The 18854-nt window shown below is 56.7% G+C and overlaps 1 protein-coding gene across 2 annotated transcripts in view; it reads left to right on the forward strand.

Moving 5' to 3' along the window:
* Positions 1 to 2121: 2121 nt before the first annotated feature.
* Positions 2122 to 18854, forward strand: part of UNC5B (unc-5 netrin receptor B) — a 78634-nt gene continuing 61901 nt past the window's right edge. Inside the window, exon 1 of one of the 2 annotated variants that reach the window (XM_058298983.2) lies at positions 2122 to 2525. In XM_058298983.2, coding sequence (XP_058154966.1) covers positions 2447 to 2525 — 79 coding nt within the window. In that variant the 5' untranslated portion in view covers positions 2122 to 2446. The remainder of the gene's footprint in view (positions 2526 to 18854) is intronic. The other variant, XM_058298984.2, reaches the window with a different exon arrangement.

An 18854-nucleotide genomic window follows, 5' to 3' on the forward strand; every position in this document is an offset into this window, starting at 1 on the left:
ATCCTGTTGGTATGTGTGGTGTTTCGGGGGGGGGGGGCACTTTGCACCTGAATGTCTTTACTGCATTTTCTATGTTCACTTGTGTGTGAACCCACTTTTGTCGGTGTGTCTGGGAGTGGATGTGTGCTGTAACTGTGTCTAGGGGTGTGTGTGTGTTTACCTACTTGGGCTCAGTTATGTGGATGGGTGGAGCTGGCTGGGGGTGATGAGCTTTTGACTCTCTGATTCACTCCTCTTTCCTGCCCACTTTTGCCCACAGGGACCTTTCACAACTGGCCAAAGTCCTTCCGCAGGAAATCCCACTCATCGCCCCACATCTCCCCTCCTGATCGTGGTGCCCAGGAGGTTGACTGGCTACTCCACCGTCTCCCCCGGATGCTCCAGGCCCCAGCAGGAGGGGAGAGTGGGGAGGAGAGGGGAGGTCCTGGGCTGCCTGTCTACCTTCCTCTGGGGCCACAGCTGGGGCAAGCTCCTGTTGCCCTCCTGCCCTGCCCTACCAATGAGGGCCCCTTCCAGCCTGCAGCTCTGGCTCCCAAGCACCCTCCCCTCCAATCTAGGGAGCACCCCAGGGACACTTTCACCCAACTTCAGCCCACCCCTCGCTGGTTCCTGGGACTGGCCGGACCTCTCTCCTGCTTCCCTCACTGTCCTGAAAGGAGCTCACTGCATCTATACCTGAGGACTGATTCAGCCCCCAGCTCCAGAGAAAAAGGGCATCCCAAGTAGTAAATAGATCAGCACTGGGTGGAAGGGGCATTCCTGCTGGCAGCCAGCAGGACTCCCCCTCCCCTACAAAGGGAGACCCCCATCCCAGTGGTGTCCCAGGGAAGGCGTGGAGAGGAGGCTCCCAGCTCAGAGGGTGTCTTCTCAATCCATCTCTTTTTCCCAATCATTCATTCACTTCCTAGTTTATTCACTCAAAGCTGTGTAGTCTTGGGCAAATGGCTTCTCATCTCTGTGTCCCAGTTCATCACCTGTAAAACGGGATACAAATAGTACTTACTCAGGGCTGTTGAGAGGACTAACAGAAATGGTGCATAGAAAGTGCTTAACCCAGTGCCTGGCACATAGTGTGGTCTCTGCCAGTGTCAGCCAATCCACTCCTTTGCACTCCTCTGGACTTCAGTCCCAAGACACCACCCATCCTCCACCTGACCCCACATACTCCTCGGCCCACCCTGGGGGGTCAGGACTTTCTCCCAGACTGGCTGGGAGAATCTTGGAAAGAGATTTTTGACATGTGTGTGGCAGTTCCCATACATATTTTTCACTCAATTCTCGAACCCCTTATGAAATAGTTATCATCATTATTCCCCATTTTACAGATGACCACAAAGGGAACATCAAAATGGTTAAGTAACCTGTTCAAAGTGACACAGCAAGTGAGGGGCAGAGCCCAAGTTTACACTGGTCTACTTAGATTAGAGCCCCAAATGCCTGCCCTCTCCCCTCTGCCCCACTCCCGCCACTTTACAACATCCTAGAATCTGGGGGCAGGGGCAGTCTGGTAAACAGTTCTGTCCAAGGTCATACAGTCAAGTAGGGTCATCCAGGATGACCTAAACCCATACCAAATTCACATCGCTGTAACCCCCAGCTTAACCAGGACTTGAGTGTTGGAGATTTTCTCATTTCAGGTTTCGTTCTTGGAAAGCCCCCACATTTGGACGTATGGGCATAAACAGAGCAAGAGTGCAGAATTCAGTCAGAGAAGGCGGTTGACACAGACACAGCCAAACCAAAGGAAAGCCCAAAGGTGCATTTCCTCGGTGTTTGGAAGGGCAAGTTGGGCAGACTCCGCTTCCATTCCATCTACCTGCCTTGTTTTCCAGCGCTCTGGGCCCTGCGTCTCACGAGGACCCCCCCTGAGAGGCCCCCAGCTCCGCCGCAGCCGCGCCTCGGCGGCCTCCAGGTCCCCCCTCGCGGCTCCCCCTGCCGGCTCCTCCCTCGCCGCCCCAAGCCCCGCCCCGGCCGCGCGCCGAGCTCCTCTGCTCTCGGACTCAGTAGGACCAGCGGGCGGCTCCGCTGGGCATTGTGGCAGGCGGCGGGGGCCGGCGAGGGCGCCGGAGCCGCGGGGAGCGGCGGGGCGCGCAGAGGCGCGCACGGGGGTTCGGGCTTGTGGCGCCAGCAGCTGCGAGCGCCGCTGAGCGCACTCACCTTCGACCGCGCAACTTCCGAGCCCGGACTCCGGGGCCCGGGTAGCGCTCGGAGCCCGGGAGTCCGTGGAGCGCAGAGAGGGGCGCGCCGGGCACCCATCGTGCTCCGAACGCCGGGCGGCCCTGCGCGCAGCGTGGCTGCCGCTGCCCCCACGGAGGGCACGGGCTGGCGCTGCCGGTCGCCGGGGAGGACGGCGAGGAGGAGGCGGCGGCGGCGGAGACGGCGGCGGCGAGGCTGGGGCCAGGGAGAGAGCCCCGGGGGAGAAGCGCCCGAGCCGGGCCGCGGGAGCATGTGGGCCCGGAGCGGAGATCGGGGCGCGCTGCTGCTGGCGCTGCTGCTCTGCTGGAACCCGAGGCTAAGCCTAGCAGGTAAGGAGCGACGGGGCGTGGGGGCGCGAGCGAGGGGACCCCTGCGCCTCACTCTGCGCTGAAGTTGAGGCGGTCCTTGCCGCGGCGGTGTGCGCCGGCAGAGCGGCAAGGTCGCCTAGTTGGAAGTCAAATTTCTCTGCCCCGCCAAAGTGGGCAATGGCACAGCCACCTCGTGGGGGTCCCGGGGGTTCGGAATAAGCTGGAAACTTCCCGCGTCCGACTGGAAGGAATAGCTTCTTTTCCTTGGAACGAAGGGTCTGTGTTGGGGCTACGCCTCCTAAAGGGCCTGGGTGCAGGGGACCCTGGTTCCCCGCGCTCCTGGCGGCGCCGCGGATAAAGCTGCCCAGTCCAGGTGTGCGCCCGCCGCCTCTCGCCGGCAACTTCCTAGTCCGGCTGCGGCTGGGCTGGGCTCCTTCGCGCTTCACGGAAGCGAATCCGCACTCCACAGGGAAGAAGCGAGAGATGTGCTGAGCACGCGAGGCGCGGGTCCCGCGTGGCCAGCGGCGGGGAGGACGGGCTGAAGGGCTTTGGTTAGTGAACGCGAGAAGGGCTGAATCCTGCACACGCAGCTTTCCCCGAGATCGCCGGCCCGCAAATCTGAGAGGATTTTACCTGGGTGTTGGGGTAGAGGTTGGGGACTGGGGGTACGTAGTGTATCCTGCCCAGTGTCTCTTTAAATGGGTCGCCAATATTCTCCGTCCGGGAAGCAAACTAGGTGCACTCTCGCTTGGGTACAAGGCCTGCTCTGAACAGAGAAAGATGCGGTAAGGGGGTTCCTAAAGTAAAGTCCCTGAGCCTGGCCTCCCGCCGTGGATGTGTACATGTCTCCTTCATCGTTTAGTTGCGCCAGGAGTCGCTGTCCCGGCCGCATCTTCCCGGGGAGCTGGTCAACGCCCAAGTCCAAACAGGTGGGCTGACTGGGGTAGCCAGGCATACTCTCTGAGTTGAGGCTGAGAATGGGGCAGGAAAGCTGGTGCAGCAAGGGGATGAGATGACGCGGTCCCCCTTCCCGCTCCCCCCACCCCACTTTCCGCTTGGATGTTGACATCCGTTCTCCCCCTCTCCCAGGAGCCAATGATCCCACACTCTGAATTAATAATTCCCACGGCCCAGGAGTGAGGACTTGGTTTTAGCACATCCTCCTTCCCTCCCCCCACCCCTGTACTGCAAAGTTAAGACACGCCGTCATTTGATCCAAGTTAATTATGATTTGGGCAGACTCTGGTATTTAAGGCAGTCTTTTGAAGTTGGAAGGTAATGATGGGGGGTGGGAAGGCTGCTGAATAACCAGCCTTGTTTTAAAGGGTGCACTTGGAGGTGGGAGGTGCTGGACTGGGGTGTGGGTTTCTGGTTTGAGGGAGTTTTGGGGGAGGTGATTGAAGGGTAGGGTGAAGTCTCCGTAAATGGCACATGGGCAGGGTTGGGTCTTGGGAAGCTGTTTTTGAACCAGCAAGGCGGTGGGATCAAGAATGAATACTGAGATTCCTGGGGGTGGGAGTGGGGGTGGGGGATCCGGTAGGCAGGAGAAAGACAAGACTAGTTGGCCCAGAGTTCTCCGGAGCTGGAGGGTGGGCTCGGCTGGGAAGACTGGGGGTGGCCTGCCTTTTTCCTGCTTAACAAAGCATCCAGCCTCCACCTTCCCCAGAAAAATCCCCAGGCCCGGAGCTTTGATGGATTTGGGCACAAATGGTGCCCAGCCAGAAATGGCCTCTAATACGGGGCTTTGATTTCTCGCTAGCAAGCGGAGCTGAGTCGGTGTTGGAATTGTGCTCATTACTTAGCACGGCAGGGGCTGCCTGCCCACCAGCCTGGAGAGGGGCCAACTGGTGGGGTCGCCTGCAGCCTTCCCTGTGCCCAGAACGCGGCCCTTTGAAACCTGCCTGGGGGCATGGCGGGAGAACAGGCCTCTTTCTCCCACACAACCCTTTTTCTCTGCTGCCACCGGCACAGAGCATCTTTCAGAATACCTTTTGGGTTTTCCCAGTGGATCCCTCTTTTTTTTTTTTTTGCTTAAGTCCCATTTCATTGATGGGGAAAACCAAGGCCAAAGTGTTGGTTTTCCCCAGATCTTGCCTTCATGTGACAACAGGTCACAGACTTATATGCAGGGCTCCTGTCCAGTAGCCTGAGTGATTCAGGCCACATTGGACCCCTCCACCCGCCACATATTTGCCCCTCTGCTGTGAGCCTCATATCAAGCTGAGAAGGGGACACTGTTCTCACAGAGGGGGCTCTTTCTTGGGGGTGTCCAAACCCCTCTCAGTCCCCCACCTCTAATGACTATGGGGATGAGCTTCCTTTACAGCACTGGGAATTTTTTTAAAGCCATAAAGTTTGATGATGGATAAATCAAATCCGGAACCATAAAACGCTAGATCCGGAGAAGGAGCAGGCCAGGAGAGGGGTGACTGGCCAGGAGAGGCCACTTCAAAAGCCAGGGTGCCCTGGGAAGCTCGCAGACCCCACCCCTCAGCCCTTCCTAGAGCTTTTAATGAGCCTTTCTTTGGCCTCTGGCTGGGTGGTTGGTTGAGAAGGAGCCGAGGTGTCATGATAACACTTCTTTTCAAAGTGCAAATAAAATGGGGAGTTTTCCTGATGGCTCTGCTCAGGCTCTGTGTGTGTGTGTGTGTGCATGTGTGCGTGTGTGTATGTGTTGTCCCTGTCCTTATCCTTACCTCCTTCCACATGAGAGCAAACACCTATCTCACTTAAACACATGGAAATCAAGAACATCTTAATAGGTCTTCTCATTAAAGTGAAAGTACCCAGTACCACTGCAGGGGTGGGGTGGGGGACTTCATTTGTAGTCTTTCTTCTCCCCCCTCTTCCCTACTTCTTCTCACACATGGAATTCTGTAGGACAAAATAATTTCCCTCTTTTCCAAACTACTGGTTTAGCAGCTGTAGCTTCTGGACAGGCTGCCACTTGCCTAAGGTCACATGGAAACTCAGGGACCGAGCCAGGATTTGACCTCTGTTCTCACGAATTTCAGACTGATCCTTCTGGTCTCTTTGTTCCACCTGGGCTGTGGACCAGCCAGCATGGCTCTGGAGTTGAGATTCTCAAATGGGGTGTCGCTTAAGGCAGGCAGCTCAAGATAAGGTTGGGATGTGTAGCTGGAATGGGTGGGGGCCAAGAAGGATGGGGAAAGAAGGCTAAGTTGGGACAGGGCAGGGCCTAAGGTCAGGTTGAGGCAGCAGCAGGTACCCAAAAGCAGCTCTGTCCCACTCCCCCAACACTTCACCCCCTTCCCAGTAACTGCCCAGACCTGGGGAAAGTAAGTCAAGTAACAAACCAGGTTCCCTTGGGCTACCTGGCTACAGGCTGGCGTTGTAGAGCCCCACACCCATTTCTGCAGTCAGCGACAGAATGTTTTTACTTTTCATTACGAAGGTCTAGGGGCCCATCTCCATCCCACCCCACTTTCTTGTGGAGCTTCTCCTGAACTGAAGGGGCTGCGTGCTGTCAGACTGCGTCCCAGCTCCCCTCCCCTTAGGCACAAATGTCTACCAAAGAGGGTCCGGGCTTCCTGGGCCCATGGGGACCAGGCCAGGGGAGAGGATGGGCTAGCCCCCCTCCACTGCAGGCGCGCAGAGAGCAAGGGGCAGTCCTGGGCTCTCCCCCAGAGGTTAGGCATATGGAGAGGAGGCCCTGTGGAGCCCCCTGAGGCCTGCAGGAAAGGGAGGAGGGGCTCGGACGCAGGGTTTGGGGGCTTTCCGACTGCGGCTGGGTCCAGGGAATTGGGGGAAAATGCTGCCTAGGCAGGGCCACCCCAGGGGGTAGAGGAGGGAGCCGGCAGCGCTGGCCTGTGCTTGTGCTTCTCTGGCCTCCTTCATTCCTCACCAGTTTCCTTAACAGCTTCCACAAAGGGAGCCATTAAAGCTGCAAAGGCAACACCAAACAAGTGCGTTCTGTGCTTTTCTGGTTTTGGCATTTTTTAAAAAGGACTGTTAAAAATATCGTAATTAGAGTAATACACCGGGAGGGCAGTTTCAGGAGGGCGCAGTGAATCTGCTTTCGGGTTTGCTCCAGAAGTTAGGGCTGGAGTGCCACCCCCTTGCCCTCGCTGTTCGGAGCCGGGAATTCATTTCGTCCCGGTCAGAGGCATTTAAGGGACACGGGGCCAGGTGAGCCCCTCCTCTGGGCTTTTGGGGAGAAGCCTGGCATCGCGGAGCTGGCCGTGGCCGTGGCCGTTGGGTGGGCACTCCGAATTCGAACCCAGCCCAGATCCGCCGCAGCCGCTGCATCCTCGCGGGGCAGGCTCCACGGAGCACGAGGACCAGCCGAAGGCAGACCGCGCAGAGCCACAGGTCCCCGCAGCGCCCCTTTCTTTTGGCTCCTGGTCTTCGATGATGCTAATGGCAACGAAAGCATTTACTGAAGCGCAGGCATAAATCACTCGCCTCCCTCCCCGCCTCCTCCCCCCCGCTTTTTTATTTACTCTTCTTTCTCTGCGAAAGAACCCAGTTGCTGAACGTGCCCAAATTAGCCCTCCTCGACAAAGCGGCCTGATTAGCCTGTCCGCAGCTTGCGGGCTGCATTCAGCCGCGCGGTGACGTGGTGAGCCGCGCCCCCTGCCCTCCCCACCTCTCCTGTCCCTCCCCGGCGCCCCCTCGGCCCCCTCGCACCTCCCTCCTCGCCGCCACGGCCTCTAACCGCCCCTCGGAGCTAACTCTGTCTGCAGGAGCGCCGGGAGCGCTAACGCCACCGCTAACGCCACCGGCAGGCGACTGCGAGCGCGCGGCCCCCCTCCTCCCCGCCTCCCGGAACGCGCTGCCCCGAGCGCCGCACAACTTCCCCGCCGCCGCGCGGCTCATTTCTCAAGGAAGGCAGGCTGGTGGGTGCAGAGTGCATACGGGGGGACGAGGGGGAGGGGGGGGTGGCGTTGGGGGGGAGTGTGCAGTGGAAGTGTGGTGCTGCGCTCGCTGGGGTGGAGGTGCGCGGGGGCGCAGGGGAGTGGATGGGTGTGTCCAGGGGGGTCGTTCCCGTGTACATGGAGATGTATGATGTGGGGGGGGGGTGCCTGTGGTTTGCCTGAAATAGGTACCTGTCGTGTGGGACAGGGAGTCACCGACCTGGGAAGCTTGAACCTCTGCTTTCTGCTGGGGGTTCCTCTTCAGGGTGGGGCCAGGCGGCTGGCCCCTCATTTTGCCCTGCTCTGGAGGCTGAATGCAGAGGCCAGCTTCCAGGAGTGAAGGAAGAGTGGGCCCTGAGGCTCCAGAGGGAGAAAGAGTGACAAAGACAGGACCCAAGGCAGCCCAGGAGCTTGGGCCACTGTCCCCAAGGAGACAGGGGCCCCTGCACACAGCTGGTCGCTTGCCCAGAGCAGTGGGAGGGGCGGTGGTTGGGGCTCTGCTCCCCGCCCTGGGTCAGGCTCTCCCTTCAGCCCGTCTCTCTGCAGAGGTACTAGGGTCTACCCCGGAATCTGAAGAAGGGACAGGCAGAGCCTGAGTGAGTGGCCTTCCTAATGGGAAGACACATCTCAGGACGGCGTGTCTCAGGGCTGGGGCTCTCGGTGGACACATGCATGCGCTGGATTCCACTGTCCTCACCCCCTGTCCTGCCTTCCCAGGTCGGCCCCTACTGAGGGCAGCCACCCCCTTAACTCTCCTATGGTTTCCCCAGATGGTTTCCCCAGTCTGGAGCTGGGAGACCTAGAGAAAAATCACACCCCAGTGTGTGCATGTTACTTCACAGTTTATAAAACCTATAAGTGGGACCGTACTTTGCCCTGGGAAGAGCCCCTCTGGGGAGACGGATGCCCGGATAAGAAGCCGAAGGAGGCAGAGTGGGGACCCAGGTCAGAGCCGGAGGGCGCGCTGTGGGGGAGGCTGACGTCCACCCCGGAAACGTTAAATGACATTCAGAGTCTTGGGTCCCACGTGAGGGCAGCAGTTTACCCAGGGGCAGCACAGCAAAGGGTCACCGTCCTAAGCCTGGAGCTTCCTAGAGGAGGTGAGTGGGACCAGACCTTGAATTGCTCCTCCTTCAGGTCTTTCTTTAGAGCATTTCCTGAAAAGGGGATGGCATGGGGACTAGATAGGTGAGGTACCTGGGCAGGTGTGCCCTGCTCTGGAGAGGTGGCCCCGACGGCATCTGGGGTGGGCAGTAATCCTTTTGATGAAGCAGCACCCTGACCTTGTTTCCACTCCTGCCCCTCCCAGCCACCCCAGACTCTGTGGCTTGGGACCTGGGGTGGGGGCTCAAGAGAAGAAGATGTCTTATTATTCTCTCTCTCTGTGGCTCTTGAAGGCAGAGTGGACCCTGGGAATACTTTTGATGCACTGGAAGGTTTTCTTTTCCTGGGTGGGGGGATGGGAAGGTATACTTCTGTGCCTTCTGCCGCGCCCCCAATCCGAGAGCTCAGAGTGGGTGAGGAGGGGAGAGCAGAATCCTCTACTCAGCCAATCCTGTGAGCCGGTCAGCGTGGAAAGACTCATTTCTCCTCACCACCTCGGTGAGCTCCCAGCCCCTCGACCACCACCCTTCCCTCTTCACCGAGGCCCCCCCCCGAGGCCCCTCCCCAGGCCTTCACCTCTGGTGCAGAAGGGTGCATGGTGTGGCTACCTGGAAATGTGAGGAGGGGAGCATAGCCTCCCAGCATTGCCACTGACTAACTCTGCAACCTTAGGAGCACACTTAATTGCACCATGCCTCAGTTTCCTTATCTGTAAACTGAGGTTAATAATAATATTGTCCTCATGGTGTTGTTTTGAGAATTAAATGACTGCTGTATGGTAAAGCACTTAGCACAGTGCCTGGCACACAGTGAGTCTTCAGGAGAGTCTGCAATGCCAGAGCCTTCCTCCTTCAGGGGAGTGGGGAGAGAGGGGAGAAAGCAGGGAGACTCCACGCCTGGTAGGCCAGCATACTGGCTTAACAGTTAGGAAACTCTGGTTCCTACCCTTCTTGTGCCGTGTGACCTTGGGCAAGTGCCGTTCCCTCTCTGGTCCTGGTTGGTCTCCCCCTCACTAAGTCTGGGGCAGAAGTATGATTCCTCAGGACTGCGTATTTGTGATCTGGTTCTATCTGAGGAGGCCCCAGCAGCCAGCAAGGCACAGAGACAGCCGAGGCCCAGAACCACTTGTGTTTATAGAGAACCCTCCAGAAAGTCAATATTATCGACTGGAATGCCCTTGTGCACATGATGCGGCCCTGGGTCTCTCTCCGAAGCCATAAATCACCCTCTGGGACCTAGGTCCCTTCTTCCTGCTCCATAAGCATCTCCTGCCTTAGATCGAGAGTCCCAGATACCCAGCAAGGCCCAGGAGGTGAAAAAAGACCCCGCCGGTAGGGACAGCCCTGGCTTGTGAGCAAAGTGGTGCTCACCCTCCTCTGCCACCCCCGGCCCCCATGCCAAGGCTGAGGGTGGAGCCCTGCAGAGGGTGTGGTGGGAGCAGACTGCCCCTGACCTGACCCCATGCCATTGCACGCCTCCGTTTCTTTGGCCCAGAGGGGGCCCATCTAGTGTGCAGGAATCTAGTGAGCACGTATTGGAACACCTGGCCCCGCCCAAAAACCCGGTGCAAGAGAGCAGCACACGTTCCTTCCGTCCAGCCCACATTTCCTGAGCAAGTGCTGGGCTCTGGGAATCAGAGAGGGGCAAGGCATAGGCCTGACCCTTGAAGAATCCACGGGTTTTATGTCACTTCTTGATTGTGAAGCATGAGCCAAGTGCCAGGCCTATGATGCTGGGGCTGCAAGAGAAGCATGTGATGAAAGGAACCTATGCAAACAGGAGCCAAGATGTGTGCACGCTGGGAGGGCCTGACATGGTGTGTAGTCAGACTGCTTAGGTTCAAATCCGGGCTGTGCCACCATCTGGCTGTGTGTCCCAGCCAAGTTGCTTACCCTCTCTGAGCTTTAGTTTCTTCCTATGTAAAATGGGGGTGATGATAGCATCAATTTCATCAGATCATTGCAGAGGAGAGGAGTGAAAGAATACATAAAAGTGCTTTGCATGCTCTAATGCATTAACATTTACTTTATCATCGTCATCGTCATTTTTGGTTGCAAATATCAGGTGGTATGATGGGAAATATGTAAGATGTTGAGAGGAGACAGAAGCTCCTCTGGGCCTGGACAGTCGAAGGAGGCTTCCTGAAGGCGGGGAGGCTGGGACACAACTGGCTCCAGGGTGAGGAGAATTTAGCTAATGGAGCAGAGGGCGTTCCTGGCAGGGGATGTGCACTTGACAGTGGGAGGTGGGAACATCTGGCACATCTGCCTAGGACACAAATCCCACACTCAGCCATTGACTCGTGACTGATTTTATAAAACCAGAGACTCTGGGGCCAGGGTCCCTCCTTAGTACGGTAGAAAGAGCCGAGGCTTTGGAGTTAGAAGGGTTCAAATCTCAGCTGAGTGTCTGAGCCAGTTTTGGAGACAGAGATGACACCATGGACTTTGCTGGGTGGCGACTGCTGGGAGAGGATAGTGTGCAGCCCTGGCACCCAGTAGGTGCTCCCCCGGTTTGCATTGCCCTCCCTCTTCCTGCTCCCCGCCATCTGGCTGACCTGCGGCTGAGCCGGGCCCTGCTTCTCTCCCTGACGTCTCTGGGTAGGAGAGCCCAGGTGGTGGCTTCCAGTTGGCCAGGAAGAGGAGGGAGGGAGGCAGGCTGTTCTGGTCCCTGGTGCCCCCCTTGGCCTGCCCAAGCTCAGGAAGTGTCCCCAGGGTCTGGGAGAAGTGCCTTCTGCTGAGATCACCCGGGAGCCTGCAGCCCCCGGAGGCCCCGAGTGGTGTCGGGAGGCATTGCCGGCATCAGGAGACAGAGCCCAAGGAAAGCAGCGCTGTAATGCGATCAGAGGCGCCCGCCTGCCCAGCCTGGGACCTCAACACCCATGGAGGACGCAGAGCTTACGAGAAGTTGAGTCAGAAATTCCAGGAAGGTTGTTCCTGACCCCCTCCCCCACCCCACCTTTGATCGTTCCGCGGCACAGCTAGGCAGGCTCTTGGCATCACCCCTCAAAGGCAGACTGGGCAGTGACCGGGTGGAAGGGTGTGCCATATGGGGCAGCCTCGTCCCCTTCCCCTTCCCTTGTCACTAAGGCGGGTGCTGGGGATGGGCAGGCAGGGTCAGTGGATGGAGGCCCGCAGGGTTGGAACAGCTAGGAGCTGGGAGAGCTGCCCGGGGCGCTAACGTAGGGTGGCGGGGTCTGCTTTTGCTCCCTCGTGTGTCCCTGGCCCCCGCACAATGCCAGACACTCAGAAGGTACTCAATAATTGCTTGTAGGATGAACGAGGGGCTCAGCCCAGAGGCTGCTGCCGTTCAGTCCCTAGCGTGCCCTGGACTTGCCGTTGGGGATGAGTTGCCAAAGAATTGGAAGGTTCTCATCTTTGCTTCACAGATGCTTACAGCCTCACCTGCTGCCTGCCTGCCTCACTCCCTTCCTTCTCTCCTGCTTGCTTTCTTTTGAGCTCTTACATGTACAGGCACAATGGAAGTCAGAGCCAGGCTTTCAGGTCAGAGCTCCTATGTAGGAAAGCATTTACTTGTTAAATCCAGTAGACCCACCATCCAGCTTTTAACGAAGCACAGCAGTCCAGCGCACTCAGTCTCTTTACATGCAGAAAGCAGTCTGGCAGACACTTGCTGGGCTGGTAAACCATGTCCTTATCTGCAAGGTGGTCTTAGCAAAGCACGGCGGATCCAGGCCTCCTTAAAACGCTTGTTTCCTGCTGGCCTCCCCAAGCCCAACAATCACTCCTCTCCTCCTTGCCCTTCTAGTGGCCCAAGAGAATGCCCTGTTGCATGAACCCTGACCCTGCAACCTGGGAGCAGGTACAGGACTGAGAGGGTATGTCAGAAGGTCCATGGCCAGGGTCGGACCCCAGGCCTTGGTCCTCCATAGTGACCACCCCAGCATCTTGGCAAGATCTGGGCTTGGTGCAGAGCAGTTCTGGCTGCAAGGTCTGGCTGAGCCAGGCTCTCCCTGGCACTGTGTCCAGTGTTAACATGCAGGGAGAGGCCCTGGGAGAATAAACACCCCCAGGCCTTCGGCTGAGGCAGTAGTAGGCCTGGCCCAGATACCACCCTTACAGCTGGGCGTCCGCTGGCCCTTGCCAGGAGCCCTGACCATAGGCCAATCTGGAACTCCAGTCTGGCAGCAAGCCATAACTGCTTAGCACAATGACCCTTGCTGCAAATTTGACCTGACCCCACATTTTCCTCCTGGTTCATACTACTTCTGTGCAGACATACACACAACATGCGAAAGAGTCACCAGCAGAAAGAGGGCTAAACTGAGCATTGGGAAGAAGCCTGGATTCTAATCCAAGCCATGAAGCTAATATGCTGTGTGACAGTGGACTAGTGCCTGTCCCTGTCTGGCCTTCGGAGCCCTCATCTGTCCAGATGAAGACAGTCAACCCTAGAATCAGAGTTCAAGTCCTTGCTCTTTCACTAACTGCAATTCTCATTCTCCATCTACTTTCTATAAAATGGGGGCCCTGGTTATTGGGGAGATTAAATAAGATCAGGTATCATCAATAAAGTTTCCTTTTCTTTCTGCCTGGAAAGAAATCAACCCATAAATCACAAGTTTTCCCCATCTTTCTTTCTACTGATCTCCTCTTAGCAGGGAGAGGTTTCAGCATAAGGTGTGATTTCTTCCAACCACCCAAGTCCACAATTGTAAAGCCACGTGCACGTGACTCAGGACGGCCAGTGAGGTGACCCTAGTACCCCCCTTGGAGTTTATCAGCAAGGAGAGAAGTCTGCATGTCACACACATGTAAAAAGAGCACTGGACTAGGAGCTGGAAGCCTCAGCTCTGACGCCAACTCTGTCACCATGTGAGAGGCCAATCACTCACCCTCTTTGCACCTCAGTTTGCTCCCTGGCAAAAGGAATAGAAAGTGCTGAATGCCAGGGAGAACCAAGTGAGAAAACACCCAGAGAGGTGCTTTGGAAACGTCTTCAAACCCTAGACGGGAGGAGGCGGGCGGAGCAGGGTCTGTCACCCCAGGGACTGTGTGGTGCACCCTGAGAACTGTCCATCGTGGGATGGGGTGGCCTGTGCTTCCATTTCCCTGGCTGCAACCTGCCCACTGCTGGGTTGGGCCCTGGCCTCTGTGTCTTGGCTGCTGTGGCTTTTGCACTAAATTACAAAGGTTTGGGCCACTTCCCATCCCTCTCTGTGCCCCCAGACCACGCTGGCTGCCACGTCAGGGAAGGTTAGCGTCAGCGCAGGGTTGGGTGCTGTCGGAGCCAGCACGCCATCTGCCATGTCCACTGAAAGTTACATAATCCCTCGGCCGGCCGCCCGTTCTTAGAAAACGGGGCAGGTAGTCCCGCGGGGAGTGGGGCGGTAGAGTTTTCTTCTCTCCATTTTGTTCCCACCGTGGGCCAGCCTTCGTTCTTCTAGTTGCTCCCCCACCTCCCCATCCTGAGCCTGAGACCTAAATGCCAAGACCGAGCGCGGCTGATTTGGAGGGGGCGTGGCAGGTCTTGAAGCCGCTGCTCGCTGCCTCGCCCCCCCCCACCGCCCCCGGCCTCCTGCAGAGTCTGCTTGCTGACTGCACACCTGGCTGGCAGCCCCTCGCCAGCCCCGCACGCCATTCCCCGGCCAGGCTCGGGTGGGGCGGCTTCAGGTGGGCAGGAGGGAAGCCTCCCGGTTCTTACAGAGCTCTTCCCTTTTCAATATCTTAGCACATACTAAGCGTTTTGATAACTAAATGACAAATAATGCTGCCCGCATATCCCTGGGGCCTTGGGAACCACACCAGGATACAGTCCTCCCTCCTCCGTGTGCTAGTGCGGTGATCTTGGCCCGGCTGCTTCCCCGTAGTCAGGCCCTGATCCCTCATCTGTGAAATGGGAATGAATGAAACCTGTTTCACGTGGCTGCCTTGAGGACTGGATCTGATAAAACAGTAGAGGACAGAGAAATTCTGTCCAATTCTGTTCTCCCTCTTTTTTTAGGAAAGTAATACATCAACCAAATGGGATTTATTCTAGGAATGTGAGGTTGGTTCAGAAGTAATCCATTAATATTTATAACATACCCTGTATTCATATCGTATACCATATTAATGAATCTAATGAAATAAAATCATGATTAATTCCATAGATGCTGAAAAAGCTTTGGAAGAAATTCAACACCTATTCATGGCATAAACACTTAAAATAGGAATTAAAGATACTTATTTAGCATAATAAAATATATGTACTCTAGTCTTAACGCCAGTGAATGGGAAACTACTGAAGGCATTTCCACAAAGATCAGTAATAAATCATGGATACCCACCATCTCTGCTTTCCACACTGTATTAGAGGGATTAACGAATGCAATTAAACAAGAGAGCTCAATTAGAGGCATAAAAATGGGTAAAGAAATAAAACTATCACACCAGATATTAAAACATACTATAAAGCCTTTATAATTAAAACAGTGTGTCTGAATTGGCAAATAGACCAGTCAAAATTAATAGAACAGAAAGTCCAGAATTAGACCCCAGTACCTATGGAAATATAGTGTATGACAAAGGTGGTAACTCAGATCATTGGATAAAGACAAGCTCTTTAATAAGTGGTGCTGGGACAACTGAATAGCCATTTGGGAAAGATAAAATTTGATTCATATCTCACAGCCTACAGAAAAATAAACTCCAAATGGATAATGGATCTAAATGTAAACAGTGATACCAAACGATTTCTAGGTGAAAACACGGATGGATTCTTCTTTAACCTTGGTGTAGTGAAAGGCTTTCTAATTATAACTTGAAATCCAGAGGCAATAAAATAAAAGGTTGATCATTTTTATTACATAAAACCTGAAAACCTGTTTTGACAAAAAATCACCATAAACAAAATCAAAAGGCAAAGTCTCTGACAAACTGAAAGAAAATATTCACAACATATGCCACAGAAAAAATGACTAATACCCCTAAAATATAAACTATTAATAAATATTTAGAGACAAAAGACCAACAACCTCATAAAAAAATAAGACATGAACAGGCAATTCACAAAATAAGTTATAACTGTGACCCTCAAAAACATGAAAAATGTTCAGACTCACTCATAATTAGAGAAATGCTAATTAAAATAACCCTGAGATTAAAACAATTTATCCCATACCGGAGAAGTTTTAAAAATATTTTCAGGGAGGCTCTGGAAACACAGGCACTCTCAGATACTGCTGGTGGGAGTGCAGACTGGCCAGTGCTCTTTCAGGGAGCCCACCCTCCACCACTCCCCAAGGCGGGGTCTAGGCGCTGTCCCCTGCCTACCGTCCTCATACCCCAGGCCCTCCTTGTGGAGTGATGGGTGGTGAGCACACAGAACTTGGAACCGCTTTGCTAAATGCAGAATCCTTCCCAGAGGGGATTCTGGCCACAATAAAGCGCTGCAGGTGACGGACAGAGCTGGGCTCCCCAGCTAGCATCCTCCAGGCCCCTCCTGCCTCTGCCCATTTTAAGAACCGCTCAGGGTCTGTGTTCATGGGGGCGCCTCCGAGTCCTCCTGGGGGCGGCTGCGCCTTCAGGGCGCCTGGGTCTGTGAGGGGAGGGGGCGAGCCAGACCTCAGAGCCTCCTGGAGCGGGAGGGGGCCTCAGGCATGATTGTGGGAAGGTCGTGCTCCAAGGCCTGAGTGCTCCACCTCCGGCTCGGGCCACCCCTTTACACCCCAACAGTGTCCTCCGCTGCCCCAGCTCCCTGGATCCTGTGGAGCTGGAGCGGGGGCTGGACGCCTGAGGGAGGCCTCCTCCCGCCTTCCCAGCACAGCCCAGGCCCCCGGAGGCGTGGAAGCCTCGTCCCACATCCCTGGACTTCCTTTCCAAGGCTCCTTCTGGGAACTGTGACTGCAGAGCTCGTGGGGGAGCCCCCGCTGCCCCGCGGACCCGCCGGCCTGGCCCCGTTGGGGGTACGGGCAGCCGACATCCCCTGTGCTGGGTCAGAGCTGGCCACGAGCCTCTGCCCACGCTGCCGCAGGCTTCCCAACACCGTCACATGGCAGGAAGCACGTCACCCTGCAAAGGGCACTGCCACAAGCGAATCCGAGCTTCTCAGTGCCCCCCAGAAGAGCCAGTGAGCGTGTTTTCATCCCCTTTCTACAGTGAGGAAACCGAGGCAGGAAAAGGGAACTGCCCAAGTTATCTCCTGACTGCCTTTGTCGCTGCCTGATTTCGCAGCCAGCAGCCCTCTCTCTACTCTCGCCTTGGGTTGGTGGCTGAGAACGATTAAGAAAAGAAGTATCTGGAGAGCTCCAGGTCATCCTTCACTGGCGCCCTGGCTTTTTCCCCCATTTTACCCACAGGGGCCGAGCAGGGCATTAGGGGGTGCTGTAAAAGCCTTAGCTCTGATTGGGCAAAAGGAGTAGGGAGGAGTGTGTGCCTGTTTGGGGAACGGGGTCTCACCCTCCACTCATGGCCGGGAACGGACCCTGCGGACCCCTGAACACGTAGCAAGGAAGAGGCCAAGCAGGCTGACACGGGGCGGCCCCGCCCTAGCCCCCTTGGCTGCACCACCTGCCTGGGGGGCGGCCCCACCTCTAGCCCCCTTGGCTGCACCACGTGCCTGGGGGGCGGCCCCGCCTCTAGCCCCCTTGGCTGCACCACATGCCTGGGGGGCGACCCCACCTCTAGCCCCCTTGGCTGCACCACGTGCCTGGGGGGCGGCCCCGCCTCTAGCCCCCTTGGCTGCACCACATGCCCAGGGGGAAGCAGCGAGGGGATGAGCAGGAGCGAGTCAGTGGCCGCCGTGGAAGCTCCTTTCGGTGGTCTGTCCAGGGGGTGGCCAGTGGCCCGGCTTGCCTCTCCCGGGCAGAGACTTTCCCAGGTCAGGCGGCCACGTTGTGGCAGCCCACGCCGCCCTCACCCACATCCGGCCTCTGGCCCCTGTTCCTGGGCCACCCGCACCCCCTCGTTCCTGGGCCGTGGACGCTCACAGCCGGGACCAGCCTTCCCCCAGGGGAAAATTCCAGATCCCACCACATTCCAAATCCCTCGGCCTTATCTGGGGCCCTCTGCCTGGCCTTTGGTGGGCTTCTAGGTGGGAGAGGAAGGACCCTCCCACCCTCAAAGAGATGATGGGGGCGGGGTTCCCCAATCACCTAAGCTCCCTGGGTGTGTCCCACCGGGGAAGAGACGGCTGGGACCAGGTCTGGGAGACACAGATGATTTATGGAGAGCATCCAGCAGCAGGGGTTGGGGACGGGGAGGGTGGCTGATGGGGGAGACAGTGGGCTGGACAGCCAAGCCGGCTCCCTAGTGAAAGCCTTGCCACTATTAACCCTTTCAGAGCTGAAATGCTACGCCAGTGCAGATCGCTTCCTGAGCCTCGGTTTCCCCATCTGTTAAATTAGGGGGTGGACTAGTGAACTCCGGGATCTCCCCCAAGTTCCTGCTCCACGTTTTCTAAAATCCCCTTGCCCAGTAGCCTGCAGAATTTCTGGAGGGGCAGGGGATGCAGTTGTGACAGTGCAGGGGCCATGCGTGTCCTGTCTAAGCACCTTGCAAACCCGGGGGTGGCTTGTGTGTGGGTTCTGCGGCCGAAGGGCCGTCGGTTTCCACACGGGGAGCTGCGGCTCTGTGGAGCGCTCCCCCTGAGCTTCTGCCGCTCAGGTCTCCACTCACCGTCCCCTCCTGAGGGAGGCCTTCCCTGGCCCCCCTGCCTCTTTGACTTTTTTTCAAAGTACTGTTCCCTTCTGGAGGGATCGTTTGTGGATTTTCTCATGTTTTGCTGGTTCGTCTTCTGTCTACCCTATGGCGTGTAAACTCCATGCAGGCAGGGCCGGGCACTCATTCGGTGTGAGCCAGCACAGTGCCCGGCCCGGAGAGCACCCTCGAAGGGCAGGGCCTCCGAGAGCGAATAACCAGGATTGTACAACAGAGTCTGAGTTGTTTTTTCCTTTTCCTTTCAAAATTCCCAGGCCTGGCCGTCACCCTTAGAAGTTCTGGTTTAAGGCCTGGGCAGGGCTGCAGCCCGGCAGATTCCACAGCACCCTCCTTGTTAAAAAACAGCCTGGCTTCGTGGTTCTCAACCCCGGTAGAAACAGTGGGATCGCCTTTACAAGTCGGGGTGCCTGGGTCCCAGCCCTGAGGTTCTGGTTTCCCTGGTGAAGGGCCTGGCCCGGGTGTTAGGAGTTCTGCGTGCTCCCAGGTGGTCCTACTGTGCAGCTAAGGTAAGGGACCCCAGGATCAGAGCCATTCTCAGAAAGCCCTGCGAAGTTAAGCCTCTTGTTCCACACGGAAAACCCAAGCCTCACATAGGGACTCCCTCCTGGCCAGACCCTCCTGCCTGGATAAAGAAGGCAGTACCCGATTCCACCCTGGCAGATGAGTCAAGAGCCCGGCCAAGGCCTGCAGCCCCTCCCCGCGACTCCCCA

This window comes from Dasypus novemcinctus, chromosome 6 (assembly GCF_030445035.2).
Source record: "Dasypus novemcinctus isolate mDasNov1 chromosome 6, mDasNov1.1.hap2, whole genome shotgun sequence".
Taxonomy (NCBI): domain Eukaryota; kingdom Metazoa; phylum Chordata; class Mammalia; order Cingulata; family Dasypodidae; genus Dasypus; species Dasypus novemcinctus.